Source organism: Theropithecus gelada, chromosome 3 (assembly GCF_003255815.1).
Source record: "Theropithecus gelada isolate Dixy chromosome 3, Tgel_1.0, whole genome shotgun sequence".
Classification (NCBI taxonomy): Eukaryota; Metazoa; Chordata; class Mammalia; order Primates; family Cercopithecidae; genus Theropithecus; species Theropithecus gelada.
The window spans coordinates 165383300-165409840 of NC_037670.1; the positions used below are offsets into that span (position 1 = coordinate 165383300).

The following is a 26541-nucleotide window of genomic DNA, read 5'->3' on the forward strand; positions in this document are numbered from 1 at the left end:
AATCAAGATTATGAGTACAAATGTTTTTACAAGTTCATTTTTTTCTTTTCAAAATTACTACAGATATGATACTCAAAAGCTTACCTCCAGATATATTGATGGTGGATTATGCTCCCCACCAAATTTGTCCAATAGGGCCTCTATATGTTCCTGTGTCAACTTAATCATTTGTTTGATATTCCACACCTAAAAAATATTTTAAAAGAATTTAAATAAAAATCACTTAGGATATGAATTAGAAATATTTTAACGTAGACAACTACATCACAGTAACTGCCAGTGTTCCTCAAATTTTGAGCTTCGAGATCATTTAATATAGTGGTTTTTCTTTTATTATTAAACATCTTTAAATATTTTTCTACACTAGTAATACAACGTATTCTCAACTATAAAAGATTCAAATAATACATGAATATTCAGAATAAACCATGAAATCTCTCTTCATCTTCCTCACATTCTCAGGCCCGCTTTCAAAAAGGTTAAGTTCTGTTTACGGTTTGGTGAGCAACCTTCCATGTCTTCCCTTTACTCATGGAAAAAACATAAAGACATATGTATATGAAATGTACAAATATAATTAAATACATATATAAAATACTTTTAACACTTGCTTTTTTCACAGAATAATAATGCCTCAGAAGTCTCTCCACGTCAATATGCATATATTTTACTCCCTAATGGTTACATAGCATTCATTTCATAGCATTGCACTGCTTATTTCAACAGTCTCTAAACTTCAGTGGTATCCAGGGGTTAGGTGGGCATAGACAATTTTAAGAGAATTTGCAGATCCTCAAGTTTTATCTGTATGTTCCCTGATTGATCTGCTTAAGAACTGGTTCTCTTTCCCTACTTCTTTTAAAATAATTATTTTCCACTTTATAAAAAAAAAAGGCAAAGTTCTTTTCCACCTCAAATACTACTAAGATGCATCATTCTGAGATGTATAAATTCCAAAGTACCTAACAAATAGACAATTAAAACGGGGAAATTCCTTGAGAGAAAAGGGGGAAAAATTAAGAGCAGGACCATATTTTATCAATGAAACCAATCTGTGGCAAGGCTCCAAGCCTTACCCATCTATCCAGCCAGCCAGACTAGAATCCAGAAGTTTAGTGGTTATCAAAAGGCACATATTAGCATATTTGTTTTAAGATAAATAAGTCATCAGGTTTTTTTCTTTCTTGATAAAAAAGAAAAACAGTCCAATTTGTCTGGTTTGATAGTGAGAACTGGCTATCAGGTTATATGGCAGATTCTATTTCTAAGTTGAATGATCTAAATCTGCAGCTTAAAGGCTTGTCCAAAAAATGCATTTAACATAAATATAATGCACAGTAGAAATTATGACCTTTTAAACTATTCAAAGTAATACACAGTAGAAATTATGGCCTTTTGAACTATTCAAAGTTATAATGAAAAAATGTGAGATATCAATTTTTAAATGTACAGGGAAATAAATGAAAAAAAAAAAGAGTTCCAAATCTCTTGGTTTATTTAATAATTTCCTTACTAACGGACATTTAGATTATTCGATTTCCTCAACATCAAACAATACTTCAAAAAATAGTTCTGAACTGCTTTTCACAGTAAAGGTGCAAGTTTTATTTTTTGGTATCTAGGTACAGGATTCCAGGATCGAAGGACATACCTATTTTAAAATTTAATATATATGCCAAATGGTCTTCCAAAAGAAGAAATGTATCAAGTCAAGTCCCTATCTGCAGGGTATAAGTCCACTCCTTTCCCCACAATCTCACCAACACCCAGCATAATCACACCTCTAAACTTTTGCCAATCTGAAAGGGAAAAGGCAATCATGTTTTAATTTGTATTTCTTACAAAGTTGAGCACTTTTTATACTTACTGGCCATTTGAGATTTTGGAAAATTTCCTATACTGTACTCCCTTTTATTCTATTGAGTTGTTTTTTCCATATTCATTTATAGATAGTCTTTATTCTGGATGTTAATCTTTACTCTTCTACAAATGTTAAGGTCTTTCAATTGTTTTTCATGACTCTTGTCATATAAAGTCTTGCTACTCAAAGTGTGGTCCATAGACCAGAAGCAGCAGCATCTTCTGAAAGATTGTGAGAACAGCAGAAGCTGGCCTGGCACAGTGGCTCACATCTGTAATCCCAACACTTTGTGAGGCCGGGGCAGGCGGATCTCTTGAGCCCAGGAGTTCACAACCAGCCTGGGCAACGTAGCAAAACCCTAGCTGGGCATGGTGGTACCAGCCTGTAGTCCCAGCTACTCAGAAGGCTGATGTGGGAGGATTACCTGAGCCCAGGAGGTTGAGGCTGCAGGGAGCCGTGACTGCACCACTACACTCCAGCCTGGGCAACAGAGTGAGATTCAGTTTCTACCGCCGCCCCACAACCTGCCAAAAAACAAAAACAAAAACAAAAAAACCAGCAGAAGCTCAAGCTCCACCTCAGATCTACAGAACTTTAACAAAATGATTCATATGCATATTAAAGTCTGAGAAGCAAGGACAGAGGTTCCAAATTGTTTTTCCAGTCAGGTATTTCAATATTTTCTTTCATGATGCCTTTGCTAATTTCTCATATCTCCAAAAAGTGTTAGATGGCTTCTTTTATCAAGCTACACTTACTCCCTAGGTGATCTCATCCAATCTTGTATCTTTATATGCCAACTATGAACTGACGATGCCCAAAATTTAAAATCCAACTCTATCTTTTCCTCTCAACACCAGATTCCTAACCGCCTGCTGAATATATCTACTATTATACCTAATAAAAGCATTTCAAACTTAACATGTTCAAAGACTAACTTCTGATCTCCCCCATCACCCCCACAAAACTTGTTTTTCCTAGTCTCTTTACCTCAAAAATGATAAGCTCCATTCTTTGAGTAAACCCAAAACTTCAGCATCATCCTTGACTCTTTTCTCACATCTGACAATCCATCTCAATCCATCTCCAGATCAAAAGATATGTAGATATTAGTCACCTTCGCTACCACTACCATCCTGGTCTAAGCCACCTTCATTTCTCTCTTAGTTTATTACAACAGTTTCTGAAACGGCCTCTCCTGTTTTCATGCCTAGAATGGGACAGTAGCTGTTCTTCAAAAACTATAACTGCAGGCCGTGCATGGTGGCTCATGCCTGCAATCCCAGCACCTTGGGAGGCTGAGACAGGAGGATCACAACATAGTAGGACCCTGTCTCTACAAAACAAAACAAAACAAAACAAAACAAAAAAAATTAGCCAGACGTGGTGGTGTGTGCCTGTGGTCCCAGAGGCTGAGGTGGGAGGATCGCCTGAGCCTTCGAAGTTGAGGCTGCAATGAGCCGTGATCGCATCACCCCAACCTAGGCAACAGAGTGAACCCCATCTCAAAAACAGAACTATAACTGCAGATTACATGTCATTCTCTTGCTCAAAACCCTCCACTGGCTTCCTCAATAAAAATCACCAAAGCCATGACCTGGCCCTCTGCTATTTGTCTATCTTCATTTCTTACTGTTCTCCCGTCACTCATCCCTCTCCAATCACACTTGCCCTCACTGAACATGCCAAGTATACTCCCAATGCAGGACTTGTGAATTTACTGTTCCTTCTGCCTGGAATGCTCTTCCCCTAAGATTTCTATAAGGTTTGCTATCTTATCAAGTTAATTCATCTCTTTATCCCAGTGTCACCTTATCAATGAAGCATTCTCTTACCTTCTCATTTAGAAAGCCTCTATCCCTCCCATTCCTTAGAGGCACAGAGTCAGTTATACCCTTTGTTAATTTTATTTGTTCCACAGCATATGCAACCACCTTACTATATATATTTTATGTGTTTATTTTGTTAGTGGTGTGTGTCTTCCCCACTCCCCAAAAGAATAAAGTCCAGGAGAGTATGGGTTTTTGTCTTATTTTTTCTGATTTATCCCCAGAGCCTAGAACAGTGCCTAGCATACAATAAGCACTCAAACATATATTTGTTTTAAAACAAATGAATACTTTATTTATTTTTAAAACAGGGTCTCTGTCTCCCAGGCTGGAGTGCAGTGGCACAATCTTGGTTCACTGCAGCCTCAGCCTCCCTGGCATCAATCCTTCCACCCCAGACTCCCAAGTAGTTGGGACTACAGGTGCGCACCAGCACACCTGGCTAATTTTTGTATTTTTAGTAGAGATGGGGTTTTGCCACATTGCCCAGGATGGATCTTTCCTTAGAGCATCCCTCTATGATGTGTTCACTGATCAACTGGACAAAACTGTTTTCTAAGTCATAATTTGATAACACAGAGTTGATTATGTTTTCCATGTCTTTAGCTACTTTAAGATCAGAAACATTTTCTTTTTATGTCCCCTCATGACTTATTTTGGTGTCTTAGTCATAATAGGTACTCAATTAAAGCTGAAGATTTAAGCTGGTTTCAGAAAAGAGTAAGAAAGAAAACAAGTCATCCTAGTTCAGTGATCCTTTCTTAGGTCCAGTAAATTCAGGACGATATTACCCACACTCCCTTTTTTTTCAATAAAAACTTATATGCAGTTAGCATAAAGAACTATTTCTCCCAAGGGATGGGAGAGAGAAAGTGGGGGAAAATAATCAGAGATGAGAAATGAAGAGAATGAGTTGATCAGAATAAAATTTTCTTGCTGAGATATAAAAAAACGATAAGATTGGGCCAGCAGTGGTGGCTCACACCTGTAATCCCAGCACTTTGGGAGGTCGAGGTGGGTGGATCACTTGAGGTCAGGAGTTCGAGACCAGCTGGCCAACACGGTGAAACTCCGTCTCTACTAAAAATACAAAAATTAGTCGGGCATGGGGGCGTGCACCTGTAATCCCAGCTACCCAGGAGGCTGAGGCAGGAGAATCACTGGAACCCGGGAGGCGGAGGTTGCAGTGAGCCGAGATCACGCCACTGCACTCCAGCCTGGGTGACAAGAGCAAGACTCTGTCTCAAAAAAAAAAAAAAAAAAAAGAAAGAAAAAAAAAGAAAAAGAAAATAAGATTGGTTAGGTATAGTAAGGCCAGACCATGAGTGTCTGGAAGTCGGGTTTTTTATCTCCCCAAAGAAGAGTAATTTTATATCCGAAGAATAAACAAAAGTCACAATGACCCTTGTTGGAATTTTAAAGAATGAGTTTGGGAGAGAAAAGTCTTTCAGAATCTCCAGAGGAGTTACAGAAAGAACTTTGATGACTCTTATAAAATAGAGATATATTAAAAAGTAGAATACAATACTGAAAAGCTAACAGTAGGTACACAGTTAAAACATCTTCTTGGAAAAAAAAGGAAAATCTGTTGCCACAATCCAAAAAGGGAGATTAAAAAATTAAATACAAAACTAAAAACTTCAAGAAAGTTACTAAAAGATCTCCTCTCCTGTTTTAATCTCTTCAGTAGGCCACAGCTATTACAGCCAAGCAAGCTTAGTAAATAATTCATCATTTTTAGTGACTTTACAAATGGCAAAACTCCTTCTCCCAAAAAAAAGGCTGAGAATTAAAAAAAAAAAAATCCTAGAAGATGCCCATGTTAAAATATAAATGCAGACAAACTGCTATGGAAGGACATAAAGGGGAGTGAGTTATGGCACAAAAAAATACCTACAGCCATTGGCTCCCCTCATCCCTTAAAGAAAATGTAATTAAAATAACAATTAGTAATAGGTGATTTCATATATATATATACTTATATACATGAATATCTTCTAAATTAAGAAGCTAGCAAAACCTAGATGTTAAAACTCAACAAAGATAACATAAAACAAAAAACAAAAAACAAAAAAAACAGGCCGGGTGCAGTGGTTCATGCCTATAATCCCAGCACTTTGGGAGGCCGAGGCCAGGAGTTCGAGAGCAGCCTGGCCAACAAGACAAAATCCTTTCTCTACTAAAAGTACAAAAATTAGCTGGGTGCAGGTGTGCGCCTGTATTCCCAGCTACTTGGAAGGCTGAGGCAGGAGAATCTCTTGAACTTGGGAGGCGGAGGTTGCAGTGAGCTGAGATCACGCCACTATACTCCAGCTTGGGTGACAGAGCAAGACTATCTCTAAACAAACAAACAAACAAAACATAAAATAATCCAAACTGTGAAGAAAGGCATCAAACTCTTAAATTCATATATATGATATATAAACATATACAACAGTATATATAAAAATATATACATTAAAAGCAAGAATAATCATTAATTAGGAATCCAGTAACATAGTACTTAATAGGTCAAAGGGGAAAACTACAGGACCAGCCTAAAAGATTCCAAGAAACAAATAATTGTTATGAAAGGTGGGGTTGGGGGAGGAACAGAGTAGGGGGAGGAACAGAGGGAGGGAAGGAAGAGATAGAAGTGGTCCCAAAATTTCAAGAAAATGGTTGAAAGAATCACAGTACTGAAAGCAAGGAGGCCAGAACCATCAACCATTTAGTTGGAAAAATTCAGAACATTCCTGAAAAATAGAAAATGAATATAATCAGTTTGACAAAGAAATCAAAGCTAATAAACTGCAGACCAAAACACAAAAGTAAATTTCTACTAAGATAACTCTGGAAGAACAGCAAGCTTAAAGACAACACATATAAGAAGGAAGCATGAAGAAACTATAAAGACCTGAGTTTTGAATCATACAGTCATCAAATTAAAACCTCAGGTAATGTAAAACAGATTACTGCTGAAGAGAGAATTAAAGAACTAGAAGGTGACTCAGAAAATTAGCCAAAAGGCAGAGATAAATGGATGGAAAATATGAAAGACATGAAGCACAGAATGAGTTAATCTGGGAGGTAAACAGGGAATAGGGGAGATATTTGAACAGAAGCTGGCCATAAATTTTCCAAAACAGGTGAAAATAAAAAAATTCAGTTCTTAAAGTCAACCGGAAAGAAAAGACAAGTTAGATTGGTGGCATACTTCTCAACATCAGTAAAAGAAGCAAGAAGACAATGAACTGATGTTAAGATGCAAGAAGAAAATAACTAACAACCTAGAAAAAGGAAACTGAATCAAGAAGTAGTATCAAAGAAAGAATGGCATGAGAGGGCTAAATAGTAGCTCCCCCACCAAGATAACTAAACATATACCAAGACCCAGAAAAACTTGTAAATGTTAAAAAGGAACTTTGCAGACGTGATTAAGTATTGTGAAACAGGGAGACTATTCTGGAAATCTAGGTAAGCCCTAAATGTAATCTACAAGCATACTTATAAGAGGGAAATAAAGGGGAATTTTATTATAGTTGATTAGGTGATATAAAAACTCAGCAGAGAAAGATATGAAGATGCTACACTGTTGACCTTGAAGATGGAGGAGGTGGCCATGAGCCAAGAAATACAAGGAGTACAGGTCTAGAAGCTGGAAAAGGCAAGAAATCAGATTTTTCCTTATTCCCTCTAGAGAGAGCAAAGTCTTGCTGATACCTTGATTTTTGCCCAGTAAAACAAACTCATTCCGGATTTCTGACCTCCAGAAATGTAAGAGAGTACATTTGTGGTGGTGTAAGTGACCAAGTTTGTTGTTATTTATTATTGCAGCCATAGAAAATGAACATAGATGGAGAATCTAGTGACTAATACACATGAAAGCAAACCTAAATAAGCATTTAGGTTTTATTAATAAGTTTATTAATAAGCATACTAGGTCTTAACAAAATAAGCATATTAGATTTACATAAAAGTAACAAAACAATGACTACATGAATGGGGGAAAGGGCCCACATTACAGCATTTCAAAACCTATCTATTATTATTCAAGAAGAGAGATCTAGGAACATCTTGTGCCAGATACCAGGTTGAACGGACTCCTACTGACCAAATTTGGAGATTTTCAGCAAAAAAATAAAAATAAAAAATAAGTACTGTAATTGACCATAACAGATGGTATGCAAAAACAAACAAATAAACAAAAAAACTTCATAATTCCATAACAATTAAAAGGGTAGGACAGCATTTGCTCACACTGTAGATGACTATTACACCCTTAGAAAACTGAATTTTAAATGAAAAAAATTATGCATGTATCCTGCCTTTTTAGGAAAAATTAGTTATTCCCACTTGATATAGGGAAATGCTTCTTTACAAAAGAATGCCAGCTAATATAAAATAATTGGTTCAGAAAAGGATCAAAGGATGCTAAAATCATTAGGAGGAAAGCTGATTGAGAACAGGATACTTACATAGTGCCAAAGTATTTTCCCACATATTAAAGATGAAGGGGAAAACATACCTTCAAGTGGCTTAGAACCATTAATAGTGGAACAAACCAACATATGCCTCTTGATGTGATGCAACATGAGACATCACCCATGAAGTATACATGCAAAACATTTAAACTGAATCTAATCAAGCCTTTAAACTTAACTTCTAGTTTAGAAGAAATACAGGGAATAGAGAAATATGCTAAAACTACTACAATGAAATAATCAAATATAGATTGTGGGACATTCTATAAGACATTTTTCTTCCCTTTGAAAGTCAAAGCGTTGGCAATCGGACTAATCCAAAATGTGGCACATTCTAAGACAACTGTCCTGGACTCTTTAATAAATCATTTCATGGGAGAACAAAACAGTAGGTGGCCAGTTTAAAAGATAACTACTACTAAAAGACAACAAATAATTCAGTGCATGCACAAGTGGATCTTAGTTTAGGGATGGAAGATAGCTGTAAGAGACATTCTTGGGACAACCACGGAAATCTGAACACATATCAGATGTAAGATGATGGAGTTGTTAATCTTCCTAGATATGATATTTTGGTCAAATGATTTCCTTTTTCTTAGGAGATATACATACAGTAAAATGTTAACAATCATTGAATCTTGGTAGTATAGGTAGTGTTTATATAAGTGTTTATATAAATATATATAGAGACAGGCGTAAGAATTAGAAATGTAGAGACAAAAAACTTATTTGTAGGAAACATGCTATCTACAGAAAAATCCAAGAGAATCTACAAACCATGAGGGCTAATACCTATTAACTATAAAAGCTAAGGGAAGAGTTTAGCAAGGTTTGTTGGATATAAAATCAAGGACATAAAATTACATGGTGTTCTAACACATTAGCCAGAGTCAATAAAAAGAAAGACGCTTCTCATGATAGCAACACTATAAAGAATCTAGAAGAAAAGCCTAACAAAAGATTCCCAAGACTTTTGCGACAGGAACAACAAAATAATGTGCAGGTGCACAAAAGACTACTAAGAAGAGAAACAGATTCAGTTGACTCTAGAGGTTTCCACCCCTGTTTTGGTAGCTTATCAAAAAGCTGGCTCAGCAGGTCTGAGTTTGTTTAATGCAAGAAAAGGCTGATCAGCCACAGAGTAGCGACGGCTTTCCCGTCCTCATAAGGCCATTTCATCAACCTCAAAGCTCCAATTATTACATAGGAGCCCTTTCCACAGCACATTGTTCTAGTTGTGTCTGGTCAACGCACACATCTATATGGGGACAACAGACCTTAGGGAATTGTGTGTGCCTTAATACTTTATTTTTCTCCACTAAACCTTATTTCACATTACACCAAATGACATGCATGTGTGCATGCAGATGTGTTCCCCTTCACTTGACCAAGACCTACACAAATATCCTTTATGGGAAGTTTCAATATTATAATGATGTCAACTTTCCACAAATAAATTCAGTGTAGTGAAATAAATGAAATTTCAAAAATAATTTTTCTTCCATGGAACTTGAAAAACTGATTCTAATTTTTTTTTTTTTTTTTAAAAGATGGAGTCTCGCTTTGTCACCAGGCTGGAGTGCAGTGACACGATCTTGGTTCGCTGCAACCTCCGCCTCCTGGGTTAAAGTGATTCTCCTGCCTCAGCCTCCCAAGAAGCTGGGACTACAGGTGCACGCCACCATGCCCAGCTAATTTTCTGTATTTTTAATACAGACGGGATTTCACCATGTTGGCCAGGATGGTCTCAATCTCTTGACCTTGTGATCCACCCACTTCAGCCTCCCAAAGTGCTGGGATAACAGGCGTGAGTCACCGTGCACAGCCTGATTCTAAAATTTTTATGGAAGCACTGTATAGTAGTAGCCTTTGACTATTTTGAATAATAAGGAGGGTAAGACTGGTGTTACCAGGAAAACAAGACTTACAGAGAAATGATACTAGCATACAGACAGAACGACCAAAGGGACAGAAGAGAGGGCTCAGAAACAGAGGCACAGGTATTTATTTACACAGCATACGGTTCACGTTGGCATTATAATTTAGTAGGGAACAGAATGGACTATATAATAAATATTGCCAGGGTTAAGTGGCCATCCTTTTGGAAAAGGTCAACTAATCCAAAAGAAGATGGGCAAAATACTTATGAATAGGTAGTTCACTATAGGGAATTCAGAATATCTAATAAACACATAAAATAAATGACCTCATTAGTAATCAAAGAAATACAATGAAAGACCAGGCCTGGTACAATGGCTCATCCTTGTAATCCCAGCACTTCGGGAGGGCAAAGTGGGAGAACTGCTTGAGGCCAGGAGTTCAAGACCAGCCTGTGCAACACAGCAAGACCGCATCTCTAGAAAAAATTTTTAAAAATTAGTTGGATGTGGTACCGCACGCCTGTACTCCCAGCTACCAGGAGGCTGAGAGGCTGAGAGGCTGAGGTGGGAGGATTGCCTGAGCCCAGAAGTTTGAGGCTACAATAAGACCGGAATGCATTATTGCACTCCAACTTGGGCGACAGAGCAAGACCTTGTCTCAAAAAAATACATACATACATATGAAAAATCAGTGAGATTGCAAAAAAATTGGGCCTAATAATACAAAGAGTGGTAATCATGTACATGCAGCAACAAACACTACCATATTCTACATGGGGTATAACATAAATATTTGAGAGTAAATTGGCAGTATCTAGAGTAAAGCTAAGGATAAGCATATCCTATCATGTAGCTACTTACATTCACATATGTACAAGCTATTTTCACTGCAGCAATGTTTGTAATAGCAAAAAACTAGAACCAACTCAAATGTTCCCTAAGAGAGAAAAAATGGCAAACTGGTATGTCTGTATAACAAAATACCACATATTAAGTCAAAACAAAAAGCTAGCGCTATATTTATCACATGAATACATCACAAAAACATAGTATTGATGAAAAAGCAAGTTTCAGGATACATACAACTTTAAAATGTCAACAATCTACAGAAAAATATTTTCTTTTTAAAAAAGGAAACAGGCTTTATTCCAGCAGTTTGCAAACCATGGAGACGTACCTTGGTACAAAATAAAGGCAGCTTCTGAGAGAACAAAGAAAAGGGGTTGTCATTTACAGAGAAAGTTCACAGTCAGGTTTCCACTCTGGTCCACTATACAAATGAGGGGTGCAAACTTGTTCAGTTCTGATTGGCTGAGGCAGGTCACAGTGTATCTGTTAGGTCCAAAAGGCCAAATGGTATTTTCTGGTAGCTGGTGTTTCAGGTGGCATAAATAGGAACAGACAGCTATGAAAGTCCTAAAGTTACTGGGTGTGTAGATATTCCAGGAATGCAGAGTACACATGTGATCTCTACATGTCTGCAAATGATCGCATGGCTCTATTTTGAATTTGGACTGTTAGCCACTCAGGATCTGTATTAAAGGGTTGGTTCTTTCAGGGTTCACAAAAACATGCAATCAATGTTCTAGATTGTTTGTGGATATATACCCACAGCAAAAGTATTTGAAATGTGCATGGGCACGATAAACAGTAAATTCAGGATAATGGTTACTTCTGAAAAGGCAGAAAGGGCAGGGAAAAGTATCAAAGTAAGCCTGTAAGGTGCTATAGCTGTGTCTATAATTTTTTGGTTTCTAAAAATCTGAAGCATATATAAGACAATTCAACAAAACTGAGTTAATAGGTACACAGTTATCATTCCCTACACTTTCCTATATACTTGAAGTAGAAAGGAAAAGTGGGAAGGAAAGAGGGAAAGAGGGAAGATACTGAAGGAGGAGGATACTAAGTAAGTTAGCTAGCTCCTTCCAGAAATAAACATACTAAAGCTGTCCTTACTTTTGTAACTGGGGTGGCCTTAAGTCTGCCTCTTAAAATCCCTGCACCCTGGAGGAAAGCCAGTCAGTGAATACACAACACTTGTAGTCATTTCCCATTTAGAAAAGAATCCTAGACCTATATAACTGCAAAGTTCTTCTAACAATTTAGTCCTTATTCAAAAACAAGAATCACGAGACACTATGAATATCCAATGGGAGGAAAGAAAAAGATCACAATGAACAAACAGAATAAACAGGCAAGGAGAAAACTGAAATATTATTATTAAGAAAACATTTGAGAAGGGGTAAATAACAGAAGTAGTATTGATAAAGATCATAGTAGTGATATGTAATACAAAGAAATGTACCAGAAGGTAGAGAGGTTAAAGAGAGAACAAGAGAGAGAGAAAGAAATGGGTGATACAAGTAAAAAGTTGAAGAGATATAAAGAATACACTTGGGAAGTTCAAAACACATTTAATAAGAGTTCTAAATGAAGAAAATAGAAGAAATAAAGACGATGCTAAAAATATTTGGAGTTAAAACACCAATGGTCTGAGTAAAAGGGCTCAGTGAGGCTAAGGCAGATGAGTTAAAAGACTAATATCTACATAAATCCTAGTTTACATAATTAAATTCCAGAATTTCAAAACTCTACATAAATCCTAGTTTACATAATTAAATTCCAGAATTTCAAAACTCTAAAAGCTTCGTATAACTAGAATTAATTTGGCAGCAGAGTTTTCATCAGCAACATTAAAAGACAATGAAGACAGAAAGTAGATTACTCATTGACTTCAAGTTGGGGGGTGGGTGAATTGGTGGGAACAGAGAATGACTGCTAATAAATCCAGGGGTTTCGTTTTTGAGTGATAATATTCTACAATGGACTGTGGTGATGGCTATACAACTCTGTGAATATATTAAAAACCACTAAATTGCACATAGTATGATATATGAATTATGCCTCAATAAAACTGTTATTTTTTAAAAGATAGTGGAATAATGTCTTCACTGTCTGGGCAAAAATGACTATGAATCTGGAATTCTACATCCAGGCAAGCATGAGGGCAAATGAAAACCTTTTTGGACATGTTAAGTTCTCAAAAAATTTACTTCAATAGGAATCATCCATCTGAAAATACTTCTATCTTTTGACCTATCAATTAAACTTCTAGGAATTTTACCAATCTCTCACAAAATTGGAAAAAAAGAGTAGGCCTCTCGTCCCAGCATTTATAAAGATAAAACAAATGATTCACCAGGTTAAAAAAAAAAAAAAATTAACTGATTTTTTAAGGCACTATTTTTACATATAACAAAACAAACACAAAACTGACGTGAATAAGTTGGTCCAAAAACAATACAAAATAATAGGAAATATACCCCACAAAAAGCCATGTTTCCAACTAGAAAGTTAAAGATAGTGATTGTGGCTATCTGGTAAGCAAGGGGAGAGTAGAAACAAGATGGATATCAGAAAAATTAGGCAAGATGCCAGGTTATGAAGGGTCCTGAAAGCCATGGAAAATAGAATTTTACTTTTATTCTAAGAGCAATGAGAATCTAAAGTTTCAAAAACAGGTACCTGTGACATAATCTGATTTATATTTTAATTACTAACAATTTACTTCTGATATGGTTTGGATCTGTGTCCCCACCCAATCTCATGTCAAACTATAATCCCCAATGTTGGAGGTAGGGCCTGGTGGGAGGTGACTAGATCATGGGGGTGGATTCTTCATGAATGGTTTAGCACCATCCTCTTGATGCTGTCCTTTTGATGAGTGAGTTCTCAAAAGATCTGATTGTTTAAAAGTGTTTAACACCTTCCCCTACCCCTTGCTCCTGCCATGTAAGACGCACCTGCTCCTGCTTTGCCTTCCTGTCATGACTGTAAGTTTCCTGAGGCCTCCCCAGAAGCTGAGCAGATGTCAGCATCATGCTTCCTGTACAGCCAGTGAAACTGTGAGCCAATTAAACTTCTTTTCTTTATAAATTACTCAGCCTCAGGTATTCCTTTACAGCAATCAGGGAATAGATAAATATACCATCCCATTTTATAGATAAGCATATTGTGGCACAAGTGTTAAATATATTGCTAAAGGCCACTCAGCTAGTAAATGATAGAGTCAGGATTTAATTCTAGACAATGTAACTCTAGAGCAGTATATATTATAGTACCTCTAATTATCACTCTAGTGGAGAATGGATTACAGTGGACCAAGAATGAATGCAGGGAGGAAGACTACTTGAGACTATGGTTGTGTTAAGCAACCATAGTTAAGCAAGAGATGATTGCTTAGACCAAGGTGGAAAACAGTGGAGATAGGGCTACTGGATTAGACATGGAGGAGGAGTGAGAAAAAACTAAGAATTAAGGCTGATTCTGAAATGTTGATGTGTGCAACGGGTGGACAGTGATGCCATGAGGGAGAGAAATCAAGTATTATGTCACCAACAGGAGAGGCTGACTAAATGATCAAGAAGGCAGCTGGCTATGCAAGTGTAGAACCCTGGTGGAGAGATGAGGTTGAAGATATATTTGGGTGTCACTAGCATACTGGGAGGCAGACCTACAAGGGAGTATAGGCTAAGAAGGCTCAGCTCTGGGTGTCATAAACATTTACAAGAGAAACCAAAAATGGCTGAAAAGAAAGAGACTCTGAGGTAGAAGGAAAAAATATTAAGTGAAGAAAATTTATTAGATAAGAATAGGAACATATAATAGTGGATAGAAGACATTAGGAAAGGTAGGAATTGTATATCTGTACGTACTTGGTCATTCCTATTTACATACATTTGCAGATGTATTGGGGCTAGGAGATAATAGAGCATGTTTGTGGCTGAAGGGAATTCAATAGAGGGGAGAAAAATGATACGGAAGACAGAGATGCAGAAAAGATGAAATCTAAGTCACAAGTAGAGAAATCAGACTGTCAGGAGTGGTCTTTGACAACAAATGAAAGGAAGAACAAGAGGACCAATGCAGACAAGTCTGTAGAATTGGTGGTGAAAAGATGACAAGAGCTGCATTTAATTTCTCAGTAAAAGTTTGAAGTGAATTCCACAGATAGGAGTGGGAGCTGTGAGAGGTTTGCAATGAGTGGAGGAAATGCATTTTTTTTTCCCCCGAGACAGTCTCATTCTGTCGTCCAGGTCAGAGTGTAGTGGTGCAATCTTGGCTCACTGCAGACTCTTGCTTCCTGGGCTCAAACGATTCTTCTGCCTCAGTCTCCCAAGTAGCTGGAATTACAGGCATGTGCTACCACACCCAGCTAATTTTTATATTTTTAGTAGAAACGGGGTTTCACCATGTTGGCCAGCCTGGTCTTGAACTCCTGGCCTCAAGGGATCCACCCGCCTTGGCCTCCCAAAGTGCTGGGATTACACCCCTGAGCCACTGTGCCGAGCCAGCAAATGCATTCTTAATTCGGAAAGTGAAGAAGCAGCTGCACTGCCAGACACTGATGATGCCCTGTTGAGGACTGTGGTATACATTTAAAACACTACATTCAACTGCCTAAGTGAGGGCAGGTAGTCGGCATTTTGTCAGGCCCATGTAATGAAAACAGAATTAGAGAGTCAAAGGTACTAGTAATTTTTACAGTCATTTCATAATAGTATCTTGACCCTGAATTATGTGAGTTGTGACAAAACAGTTTCACTTGAGAATAGTAAAACTGTAATCAGGAGCCAGACAAGTGTCTACATAGACAGAACCCTTTCAAGGTTTAAGGAAAAGGCTGATGATTTAGGAGTTTGTTAATCATAGTTCCATAATTCCTTTGGCCTGGTAGAAGGTGAGAAATAGAAATAGAGAAGTGATATTCATAAAATCAATAAGCAGAAACTATTCTAACTTAGAGTTTAACTTAGAAATCATCTAAAATAATCTAAAACTGAGTAAGAGGATCAAACATTTTTTTCTGGCTAATTAAGAGCAGATTAAACCCTAAAGTTTCAGGGATGGCAGGAGAGAGGAGAGAAAACAGTATCATGAATAACTGTCTATAACGTCAAACTGTCCACAAAGTCATCTACTAAATTTACTTAACATTTACAAATTCAACAATTGCTCACAATTACTATTCAAATGGGTTTTCAATGAAACAGATCAAATTTCTGTCACACAGACTGAACTGAATTTCAGGATTTGGAGCAGGATTTAAATTGAAGGGAAATATGTGAAACAATAGATGCAGTACAGGTTCAGGACTTTTAACTGTAAATATTTTTATGCACCGTAACAACATACATATCATGTTTCCTGCATTTTGGTACAACTCCTGGTCATAACTTTCTCTCACTGTAGCCTGCTTTCCCCAGTTACTCTCAGTTCTCCAAAACCCTGGGACACCATTCCAGAGCACCACATCCTATCATTTCAAAATTAAATGTCTGTGGGATACATTGCCACAAATAAACAACTGAGGCATGACAGCCTGTTAGGACTGTGAGCTCTGTGAATTTGGAACCTACCTCCCTTGATCAGTTTTACTCCTAGCACCTAAGTACCTACCTAGCATGAAGCAGGTAGTTTATAAGTGCTGGCTATAAAAAATATTAAAAATTCTATATTCTGGGTAAGCTTAGAGGAGATTGACGAAATCACATTCAAGAAGGCTCACCTGAGGCTAGAGAAATAATAGTTAAGATCAGAGAAGCAGTAGCCACCTTAGTCAAGATGTTATATTTTTGTTCTTTCTCAACTGGGGTTCCATGACAGACTTAAGTCTTAATGACCTAAGGCATGACCTAGTGTAAGTAATGAATTATCTTCTCTCCATGCATCTAGGATGGTACTTATAAGACTCTCAGAGAGTTAAGATGTATGCTTGCTAGTTTTATGTACTTTTTAGTAAACTTTGAAATAAAGAACAGTATTTTTCAGAGAGCACTTTATAAGAGAGTGTTTTAAGGATATAATGTTATGAAGCACTCAATAAAAAAAAAAATCACCTATTTCATTTGTTTTATGTGTTTTGTCCCTTCTGAAAAAAAGTTTTCAAAGATTTTGCAACTTCTCCATAATACAAGATTGGTCCAGCTTTCAATTCCATTTTCCCTGTGCCATATACCCCAATAATAAGTACGTGATAAAAAATATTATGCAATACACATTGTACCAACCTTATACAGTGCCTACCTTGTGCCAGGTTCCATGAGGCTGGGACTATTATTACCTCTATTTTACAGATGAGGAAACAGGGAGGTTAAAAAAAACTTGGCCCAAGTCAGACAGCTAAGTAAGCGGTAGAATTGCTCATATACTGCATGGCCTATGTCTGCATAAGAAGAAATATTCCATCATTAGGTACTCTAATCAAGAGAAGCTGACACTTTATACGTGCCGTGGCATGAAGCCAGGTTAGAACTTTTAGATAATTCAAATTTAGGTAAAAGTGGATCCATGTAGATTCATTTCTTCATTCAACAAACATTTAATGAATGCCAGGGTTCTAGGCAATGAAGACAGTGTAATTCAAGTCCCTAACCTCATACAGCATACATTCCAGTTGAGGGAAGATAAGCACTAAAAAAAAAAAAAAAGAATATGTCAGATGGTCATAAAAAGTTATAGAGAAAAATAGAGATTGTGAGCAGGATGGGGGTTGGGTGGCTATTCATTTTGTAGTATGGTAAAACTTGAAGGTCTCATTGATAAGATGATACATGAACAGAGTTAGGAAGGAAGTGAAACAAGTTTAGCATGTAGGCATGTAAGAGAAAACTAGTTCAAACAGAAGGGAAACAAATGCAAAAAGCACTAAGGTAGAAGCACAATTGGTATGTGCAACAGACATCACATTAATGACCCCCAATTAATGGCTTCTTTGTAGGCACACCTTTTACCCATAACGCTGCAATCCCCTTTCCACTCTGACCCTGGGCTTCTCCTTGTTCTTGTGACATCTTGCAATGCAGTATTAGCAAACATGACCCAAAGAGAGTCTTAAAATGCAAGTATGCAAGTCTTGTCCTCTCGTACAATTGAACTTGCTCACTCTCTCACCTGTGCCTTTCTATGAGAACACGCCTGGACTAGTCTACTAGAACCAAGTTGTACACTCAAGACCGTCCTCGACTAGCTATCTACCTAAAACCACCACTGGTCACAGACACGAATGAGCACAGCCAAAGTTAGCACAGCGCAGAATATAGCATGCTCACTGACCCAAGCAGTGGTTGTTTTAAGCACCAGGCTTTGGAGTGGCTTTTATACAAAAGAAAATTAATACATTCTGTTAGAGAAACAGTAGTCCACAACAGGAGAAGACACAACAATGCTGTTATGTTCATAACAGCATTATTCACAATAGCCAAAAAGTCCAAACACTCATCAGCTGATGACTAAATTAAATGTCGCATATCCATTCAGTGGAATTTTATTTGGTAATAAAAAGAAACAAAATGCTGATATATTCTATAACATGACCAAACCTTGGAAACATCACACTAAGTAAAAGAAGCAGTCACAAAACACACACAGTGTATGATTCCACGTATATAAAATGGTCCAGAATAGAAAAATCCACAGAGACAGAAATTAGATTGCCTAGAAATGAGGGGAATATAAGGACTGGGGGAGAATGGCTATGGGTGTGGGGTTTCTTTTACGGCTAATGAAAACATTCTAAAATTAAATTTGGTGATGGTTGTTGTGCACACTGAATACTAAAACTTCTGCACTGTACACTTTATATGAGTGATTTGTATGGTAGGTGAACTCAATCTCAATGAAGTTACTTTTGAAAAAAAGGAAACAATATGATCAACTATATTTTTAAAGTATTACTCTGGCTGCTATACTGGAAATGAACCATAGTGTAAATGCCACGAAACTAGATGGGAAATGATGGCCAACTGAAAGACGATGGTGGCTTTTATCAGCCTGATAGTGGAAGAGATGGTAAGATGTGTCAGATGCTAAATATATTATAAAGGTACAGTCAGTAGGATTTGCTGGTAAACAGATCTGAGGTATCATAAAAGGGAGTCATCCTTGACTCTACAGTTTATAACCTAAGTCAAAGGATGTAAGAGCCAAAAATCAAAAAGAATGAAGAAGGATCACTGAGGTTGAGAGCACAAGGCACAGGATGCAGAATTAAAAATTATATTTTAAATATCCTGGGAGGTGGATTAAACAATCAGAGTGGAAATGTAAAACAGGAGCTGGATATACAAATCTGGAATCAAGTAAAAGATGTGGCTGAAGATAAAAGTTTGGAAGTTGACAGAAATAACATGTCTTTCATATGCTCTAAGAGACACCTTCCCCCCATCCTGTTCTTAACATCTTTGAATTCAGATTCTACCATACAATTGATGACATCTTAAAAAAATCACTGTTTTCTGGTCAGGCGCGGTGACTCATGCCTGCAATCCCATCACTTTGGGAGGCCAAGGCAGGCAGATCACTTGAGGTCAGGAGTTCGAGACCTACCTGGCCAACATGGCAAAATCCTATCTCTATTAAAAATACAAAAATTAGTCAGGCATGGTGGTGGGTGCCTGTAATTCCAGCTACTTAGGAGGCTGAGGCATGAGAATCGCTTATACCTGGAAGACAGAGGTTGCAGTTGTTGAACTCTTGCAGTTGTTGAACAGAGGTTACATCTGTTGAAAGTCTTACTCTGATTATTTTTATGAAAAAATGAAGTTAATAATTCCTTACATGTAAGATATACACACTTATTTTAGATTGACTTTTAAAAGAGAAATTCAAAAATAGAAACAGATTTCAAAAATATTTTTAAAACATTTCAAAATTAAATGCTAAAACTTTAAAGGAAAAACGCCAATTCCATACTTATTAGTTTAGACTTCCATTATTATTAGTTTAGACTATTTACAATAGTTCTTATCTTTTCATAACAATAAAATGCCCTACCTGCAGAGTAACACAGGGCATTCAGGTTCTAGGTAATCTTAGTACTTCAAGTCTTTGCAGGTAGCTCTCTTTACTTCCAAGTCTCTAGTTATATCGCCCGTAAGACAGGTTAACCAGAAAAAAAAAAAAGCCTTAGTCTATCTTCCAACTAGTCTACTGTCAGTTTTTGGTTTCCTGAACACTAAAGCAAAAGAGGAAACAGAACCACAAAGAGCATTTCTAAGCTTCATTGTGAACCTATATGACTATCGCTCTTCCTAGGCAGTAATTCTGGCTCACTTTTCTTCAAGAATTTTTTTTCTTTTACTTCTCTTAACAAGAGACATCACAAATCAAAACCACTGCCTTTTCTTACTTAAAAAAAAAAAAAAAAAAGACTTTTAACAAATTTGGTTTACATGCAAATCACATGTTCAAGAGTAACTCAGTCTGGCCAGGCGCGGTGGCTCATGCCTGTAATTCCAACACTTTGGGAGGCTGAGGTCGGCAGATCACAAGGTCAGGAGATCAAGACCATCCTGGCTAACATGGTGAAATCCCGTCTCTACTAAAAATACTTAAAAAAAAAAAAAAAATAGGCGGGCACGGTGACACGCGCCTGTAGTCCCAGGTACTCGGGAGGCTGACGCGGGAGAATGGCGTGAACCCTGGAAGCAGTGCTTGCAGTGAGCCAAGATCACGCCACTACTCCAGCCTGAGGGACAGAGCGAGACTCCATCTCACGCACAAAAAAATAAAAATAAAAGAGTAACTCAGTCTTTGCCCCCAAATATTTGTATCTGGTCTACACCTGGTGGAAAAGGGTAATCAGTTTACAGGGATTTCTGTCTGGACACTATAGCCAGAGACAGAATTATAGTAAATTCTGGCGACCACAGGGACATAGGCTACACACATACACAAATTGAGAAGAAGTACTCATATTCTCTAAAGCAAGGACTGCCTAGGCTCACTTAGTAGAACTAGAAATTAATGGATTTTTATATTCAATATTAACTTTCTCCAGAAGAAACTCACTTAGGTATTGAGGAAACCTACTCTAACTTCCAATATTGATAATTTTTAACCTTTATTAACCTTTAGACACCTAAAAAAAAAACCAAGAGCATAAAAAACAGACATGCAATTGAATGAGGAGATAAACTAAGGCATCAGAATTATTTTGAAGCCAAAAAGTATAAGGATTCTTAAATTGCAGAGCTGTGCTGTACAATCTAGTAGTCATTAGACATGTATGGCTATTTAATTTTATATAAACTAACATTAAATAAAATATAAAATTTAGTTTATCTGTCTCATAGGCCATATTCCCAGCCACATGCAGCTACTGGCTAATATACTGAAGAGCACAGAAAATTATATTGTATCTAGTCCTATTATGGATGAGCTACACTCATTAAACAAAACAAAAATAATAAATTGCACAGAGGTCAGGCACGGTGGCTCATGCCTGTAATCCTAGCACTTTGGGAGGCTGCGGAGGGTGGATCACTTGAGGTCAGGAGTTCGAGACTAGCCTGACCAGCATGGTAAATCCCGTCTCTACTAAAAGTATAAAATTAGCCAGTCGTGGTGGCACATGCCTGTAGTCCCAGCTACTTGGGAGGCTGAAGCAGGAGAATCATTTGAATCTGGAAGGCAGAGGCTGCAGTGAAACGAGATCGCACCACTGCACTCCAGCCTGGGCAACAAGAGTGAAACTCCATCTCAAAATAAATAAATTGCACAGAACAAGCTTGAAATTTAAAATCTTTGTTGAAATAAACCTATAAGAGGAGTTAACTAGCAAAATGGACAAAGCTAAAGTCCAAATGGTACTTTAACAAAAAGTAAAAAAGAAATAAAAAATATGAAGTAAAATGAAAGCTAAAATTATGAGAGTAAAGTTAGTATCACAGAATACAGATTAAATTATTCTACATACATCTAAAAGAAATTTTATGAGAATTTAAAAAAAGAAGAAATAACAAATAAAATTTAAGAATTTCTCCTTGAGCCAAAAGGCAAATAAGAGTCTTCAGAATCAAAGTTCCTTTTTCAACAAAGAAAGAATAAGAGCTGGGCATGGTGGTTTAGGCCTATAAGCCCAGCACTTTGGGAGGCTGAGGCGGGAGGACTGCTTGCGCTCAGGAGCCTGAGACCAACCTGAGCAACATAGCGAGACTTCATCTCTACCAAAAAAAAAAAAAAAAAAAAATTAGCCAGGTATGGTGGCATGTGTCTGTAGTCCCAGCTATTTAGAAGGCCAAAGAGGGAGAATCACTTGAGCCCAGGAGGTGGAGGCTGCAGTGAGCCATGATTGTACTACTGCACTCCAGCCTGGGTGCTTGGAGAGAGATAAAATTAAACAAATCTTGGTAAATTAAACTCAAAAGGAAACAAGAAAGTACTAATAAAATTCTAAGGAATAAAAAACAAGAATCAGATTGTTGTATACTAGAAAATAAGGGAACAGTATCTTCAAAATTCTAAGATATATATAAAAAATCGTATCAATACTACTACTTCTGGCATGATGAAATGAGTACGTTGATAAATCCTCTCCCCCAAAAGCAACTATAAAGCTGAACAAAACCGTCAAAACAACCATTTCAGTACTCTGGAATTCAGCCAAAGGTTGAAAGGCTGAATCTGAGTAAGAACATCACAGTCTGTGGCTTTTTTTTTTTTTTTTTTTTTTTGAGATGGAGTTCTGCTCTTGTCGACCAGGCTGGAGTGCAATGGTACGATCTCAGCTAACTGCAACCTCCGCCTCCCAGGTTCCAGCGATTCTCCTGTCTCAGCCTCCCAGGTAGTTGGGATTACAGGCATGCGCCACCATACCTGGCAATTTCTGTATCTTTAGTACAGACAGGGTTTCACCATGTTGGCCAGGCTGGTCTCGAACTCCCGACCTCAGGTGATCCACCCACCTTGGACTCCGAAAGTGTTGAAATAAGAGGTGTGAGCCACCATGCCCTGTGGCATTTTTGCTTGAGGCTGCTGCCAGCCCTTCTTCTGATGACTGGCCAATCTCTCCCTCTGTTGCTATGTGTTCAGCTAGAAACTGTGTGTGTGAAGGTGTTGTCAATTGATTTGGAGTACTGTGAATTTAAATAATAACCTCCACTGCAAGTTGGGGGCTTCATGCACTTTCTACACACCACTGATTGAATGGACACTGCAAGCATGTGCTACAAAGTCTGGACAGGGCCCACAACTGCACACATCCTTGACTGACTGAGCCTCTGCATGTTCATGCACACAGGAGACACAGAGGAGCCTGAAGGAAAACAAAAGCCAGGTCAGGCAACATGGTGGCCTGAAGTTTGAATATGCTCCCTGATACACAGATAGACACACAAAGAAAGAACAGAAACCTTACTGGCCCTGAAATATTTAAACAAAATATTTTTAGCTTGACATTAAGCTATGGAAAGACAGGAGCAACCCCTAGGAAGCCAAGAATAAAAATAAAAACAAGGGAAAAAAAAAACAAACAAATTGGGCAGAAATATTAGTAGTCACACATTATGGGGGGTGGGAACACACTTCAAAGATGTAGTCCAACTATAAAACTTGGAGAGAACACACAGAGCAGCTAATCGAGAACGCTGGAAGTAAATAGCAGTAGACAGATTGGGATAGAGGACAAGGATCTCAATCATTACAAAACCATCAGTGAGTTTACTTTTTTTTTTTTTTGAGACGGAGTCTTGCTCTGTCGCCAGGCTGCAGTGCAGTGGCATGATCTCGACTCACTGCAACCTCCAACTCCCTGGTTCAAGCGATTCTCCTGCCTTAGCCTCCTGGGTAGCTGGGATTACAGGCACGTGCCACCAGGCCCAGCTAATTTTTGTATTTTCAGTAAAGACGGGGTTTCATCATGTTAGCCAGGATGGCCTCGATCTCCTGACCTTGTATTCTGCCCCCACCTTGGCCTCCCAAAGTGCTGGGATTACAGGCGTGAGCCACTGCGACTGGCCTAAAAAAGGTTCACTTTTTAAAAGAAAAAGAAGTAAAAAAAAAAAAAAAAAGGCAAAGAAAAAAAGTTTAAAAAGTTTATTTTTTAAAAGAAATTCTAGTATCTCTCAGCCAACCCAGAAGGGGGCACTGGGGTACAGAGAGCTCTGGGGGAAGCTCACCAGTTCTAGCTCAAAGAAAAAAAAAGAAATAACATTCAAAGATAGTGTCTCAGTTTTTTCCCTTCACTTTTCTCACCCTAACCCTCAAGTAACCCCATGGTGGCAGCAGCAACAATAGCATCTTCAAAAGAGCCAACATTCTAAGAGCGGGGAGAGAACCAGGGTCTCCACTTGATGTAGCTGTGGGGATTAAAATAAAATGAACAGAACCAAGGTGATATGGTTTGAATCTAGGTCCCCGCCCAAATCTCATGTTCAAATGTAATCCCCGATATTGGAGGTGGGGCCTGGTGGGAGATAATTGGATCGTGGAAGTGGTTTCTCATGGCTTAACACCATCCCCCTTAGTGCTGTCATTGTGATAGTGAGTTTTTATAAGATCTGGTCATTTAAAAGTATGTGGCACCCTCCCCATCTCTTGCTTCTGCTCCAGCCATGAGAGATATGCCTGCTTCCCCTTTACACCTTTCACCATGATTTTAAGTTTCCTGGGGCCTCCACAGAAGTAGAATCTGCTATGTTTCCTGTACAGTCTGCAGAACCATGAGCCAACTGAACCTCTTTTCTTTATAAATTACCTAGTCTCAGGCATTTCTTTATAGCAATTCGAGAATAGAGTAATATATCGGGGATCTATGGGACAGTAACAAAAAGATCTCACATCTGTGTCAGTGAACTTCTAAAAGCAAATAATAGGATGATTAAAAATATCTGAAAAAATAATATCAAAAGCCTTCCCAAATCTGACAAACGACATAAAACTACAGATTCAAAAAGGTCAGTGAATCCCAAAATGGATAAATACATAGAATTTATGTATGTATTTATCCTCACACATCATAAAGTGGTGACAATGAAACACAAAAAATTACTATTATTTTTTGGGATAGCATCGTACTCTGTCACCCAGGCTGGAGTGCAAAAGTTATCTCAGCTCATTGCAACCTCTGCCTCCCGGGCTCAAGTGATTTTCCTGCCTCAGCCTCCCCAGAAGCTGGGATTACAGGTGCCCGTGACTATGGTTGGCTAAATTTTGTACTTTTAGTACAGACACGATTACACCATGTTGGCCAGGCTGGTCTCGAACTCCCGACCTCAGGTGATCCACCCGCCTCGGCCTTCCAAAGTGCTGGGATTACAGGTGTGAGCCACTGCACCCAGCCTAGAAATCCTGAAAACAGAGACAAACAATCCATAAAATATAGGGGAACACCACTTCAAATAACGACAGGTTTTTCAGCAGAAACCATGAAGGCCAGAAGGAAGTTACACATTTTAAAGTGCTGAAAGAGAAGAAAACTGTCAAGCTAAAATTCTATATCCAGTTAAAGTATCTTTCAGAATGATCATAAAACAAAGATATTTTCAGATAAATGGGAACTAAGAGAATTTGCTACCAGCAGACCTGTTCTAAAAGAATTGCTAAAAGAAATTTCTCACACAGAAGGGAAATGATACCAGGAAGTAACCAGGAAGAGTACGTTGAGGAGTAAGGAAAATGGTAAACATGCAGACAAAAATACACTAACCCTCTCCTCTTAGTTTCCTTTAATATGTTTAATGGTTGGAAGTAAAAACAACAGCACTGCCCAATGAAGCTTTCAATTAATGGAAATGTAACATAGAGCTAACAATAAGAGAAAAGGAGGAGACTGGATGAAGAGACCCATGTAGTTTTAACATTTCTTTAAGTGGACTATAATCCACTTAAAATAAATGAATTTATTTTAAAGCAGGTGGTGAAAATGTTAAGTTTTTATAATGTAATCTCTGGATTGATCACTAAAACTACATGGAGAGTTAAGAATTTTTAAGCCACAACAGGTAAATTAAAACAGAATGGCTAAAAATTGTTCAAACAATCTAAAAGAATGCAGGAAAGACAGAGTCATGGAAAACAGAAGCAGCTAAGAGAAAACAAATTACTAAACTGATAAACCCAAATCTAAACATACCCAAATTACATTAAATGTAAATAGTCTATAGATACAAATTAAAAGACAAGATTGTTAGAATGAATTTTTAAAATGACCCAACTATATGTAATCTATGAGTAATTCATTTCAAATATAATTCACATAATAGAAAGCATAACTAATGTATACGCACCTAATAATGGAGCTTCAAAGAACATGAAATAAAAACTTACAGAACATTACAAATAGGAAAACAAATTCTTAATTATATTTGATGACTTCAGCACTCCTTTAATAGAACTAGTAGACAGAAAATTAGTAATATAGAAGAAATGAACATCATCAACTCACCTGATCTGATTGATATTTATGTAACATTCTACTTAACAGTTGAATACATGTTCTTGTCACATGCACATGGAACACTCATCAAAACAGACCACATTCTTCTGAGTCATAAGACAAACTTTCACAAGCTTAAAAAAACACACAAACGTTTGTTCTCTGACCATAATAGAATTAAACTAGAAATAGAAAGCTAATAGGAAAATCTCTAAACCCTTGAAAATTAAACAGCACATTTCTAAATAATCTTTGGGTCAAATGGAAGCCCCAAACTACATACTAACAT

General features: G+C 37.6%; 1 protein-coding gene across 1 annotated transcript in view; it reads right to left on the bottom strand.

Moving 5' to 3' along the window:
* Positions 1–26541, bottom strand: part of BRAF (B-Raf proto-oncogene, serine/threonine kinase) — a 201681-nt gene that overhangs the window by 123726 nt on the left and 51414 nt on the right. Inside the window, exon 2 of the mRNA XM_025378794.1 lies at positions 85–186. Coding sequence (XP_025234579.1) covers positions 85–186 — 102 coding nt within the window. The remainder of the gene's footprint in view (positions 1–84; positions 187–26541) is intronic.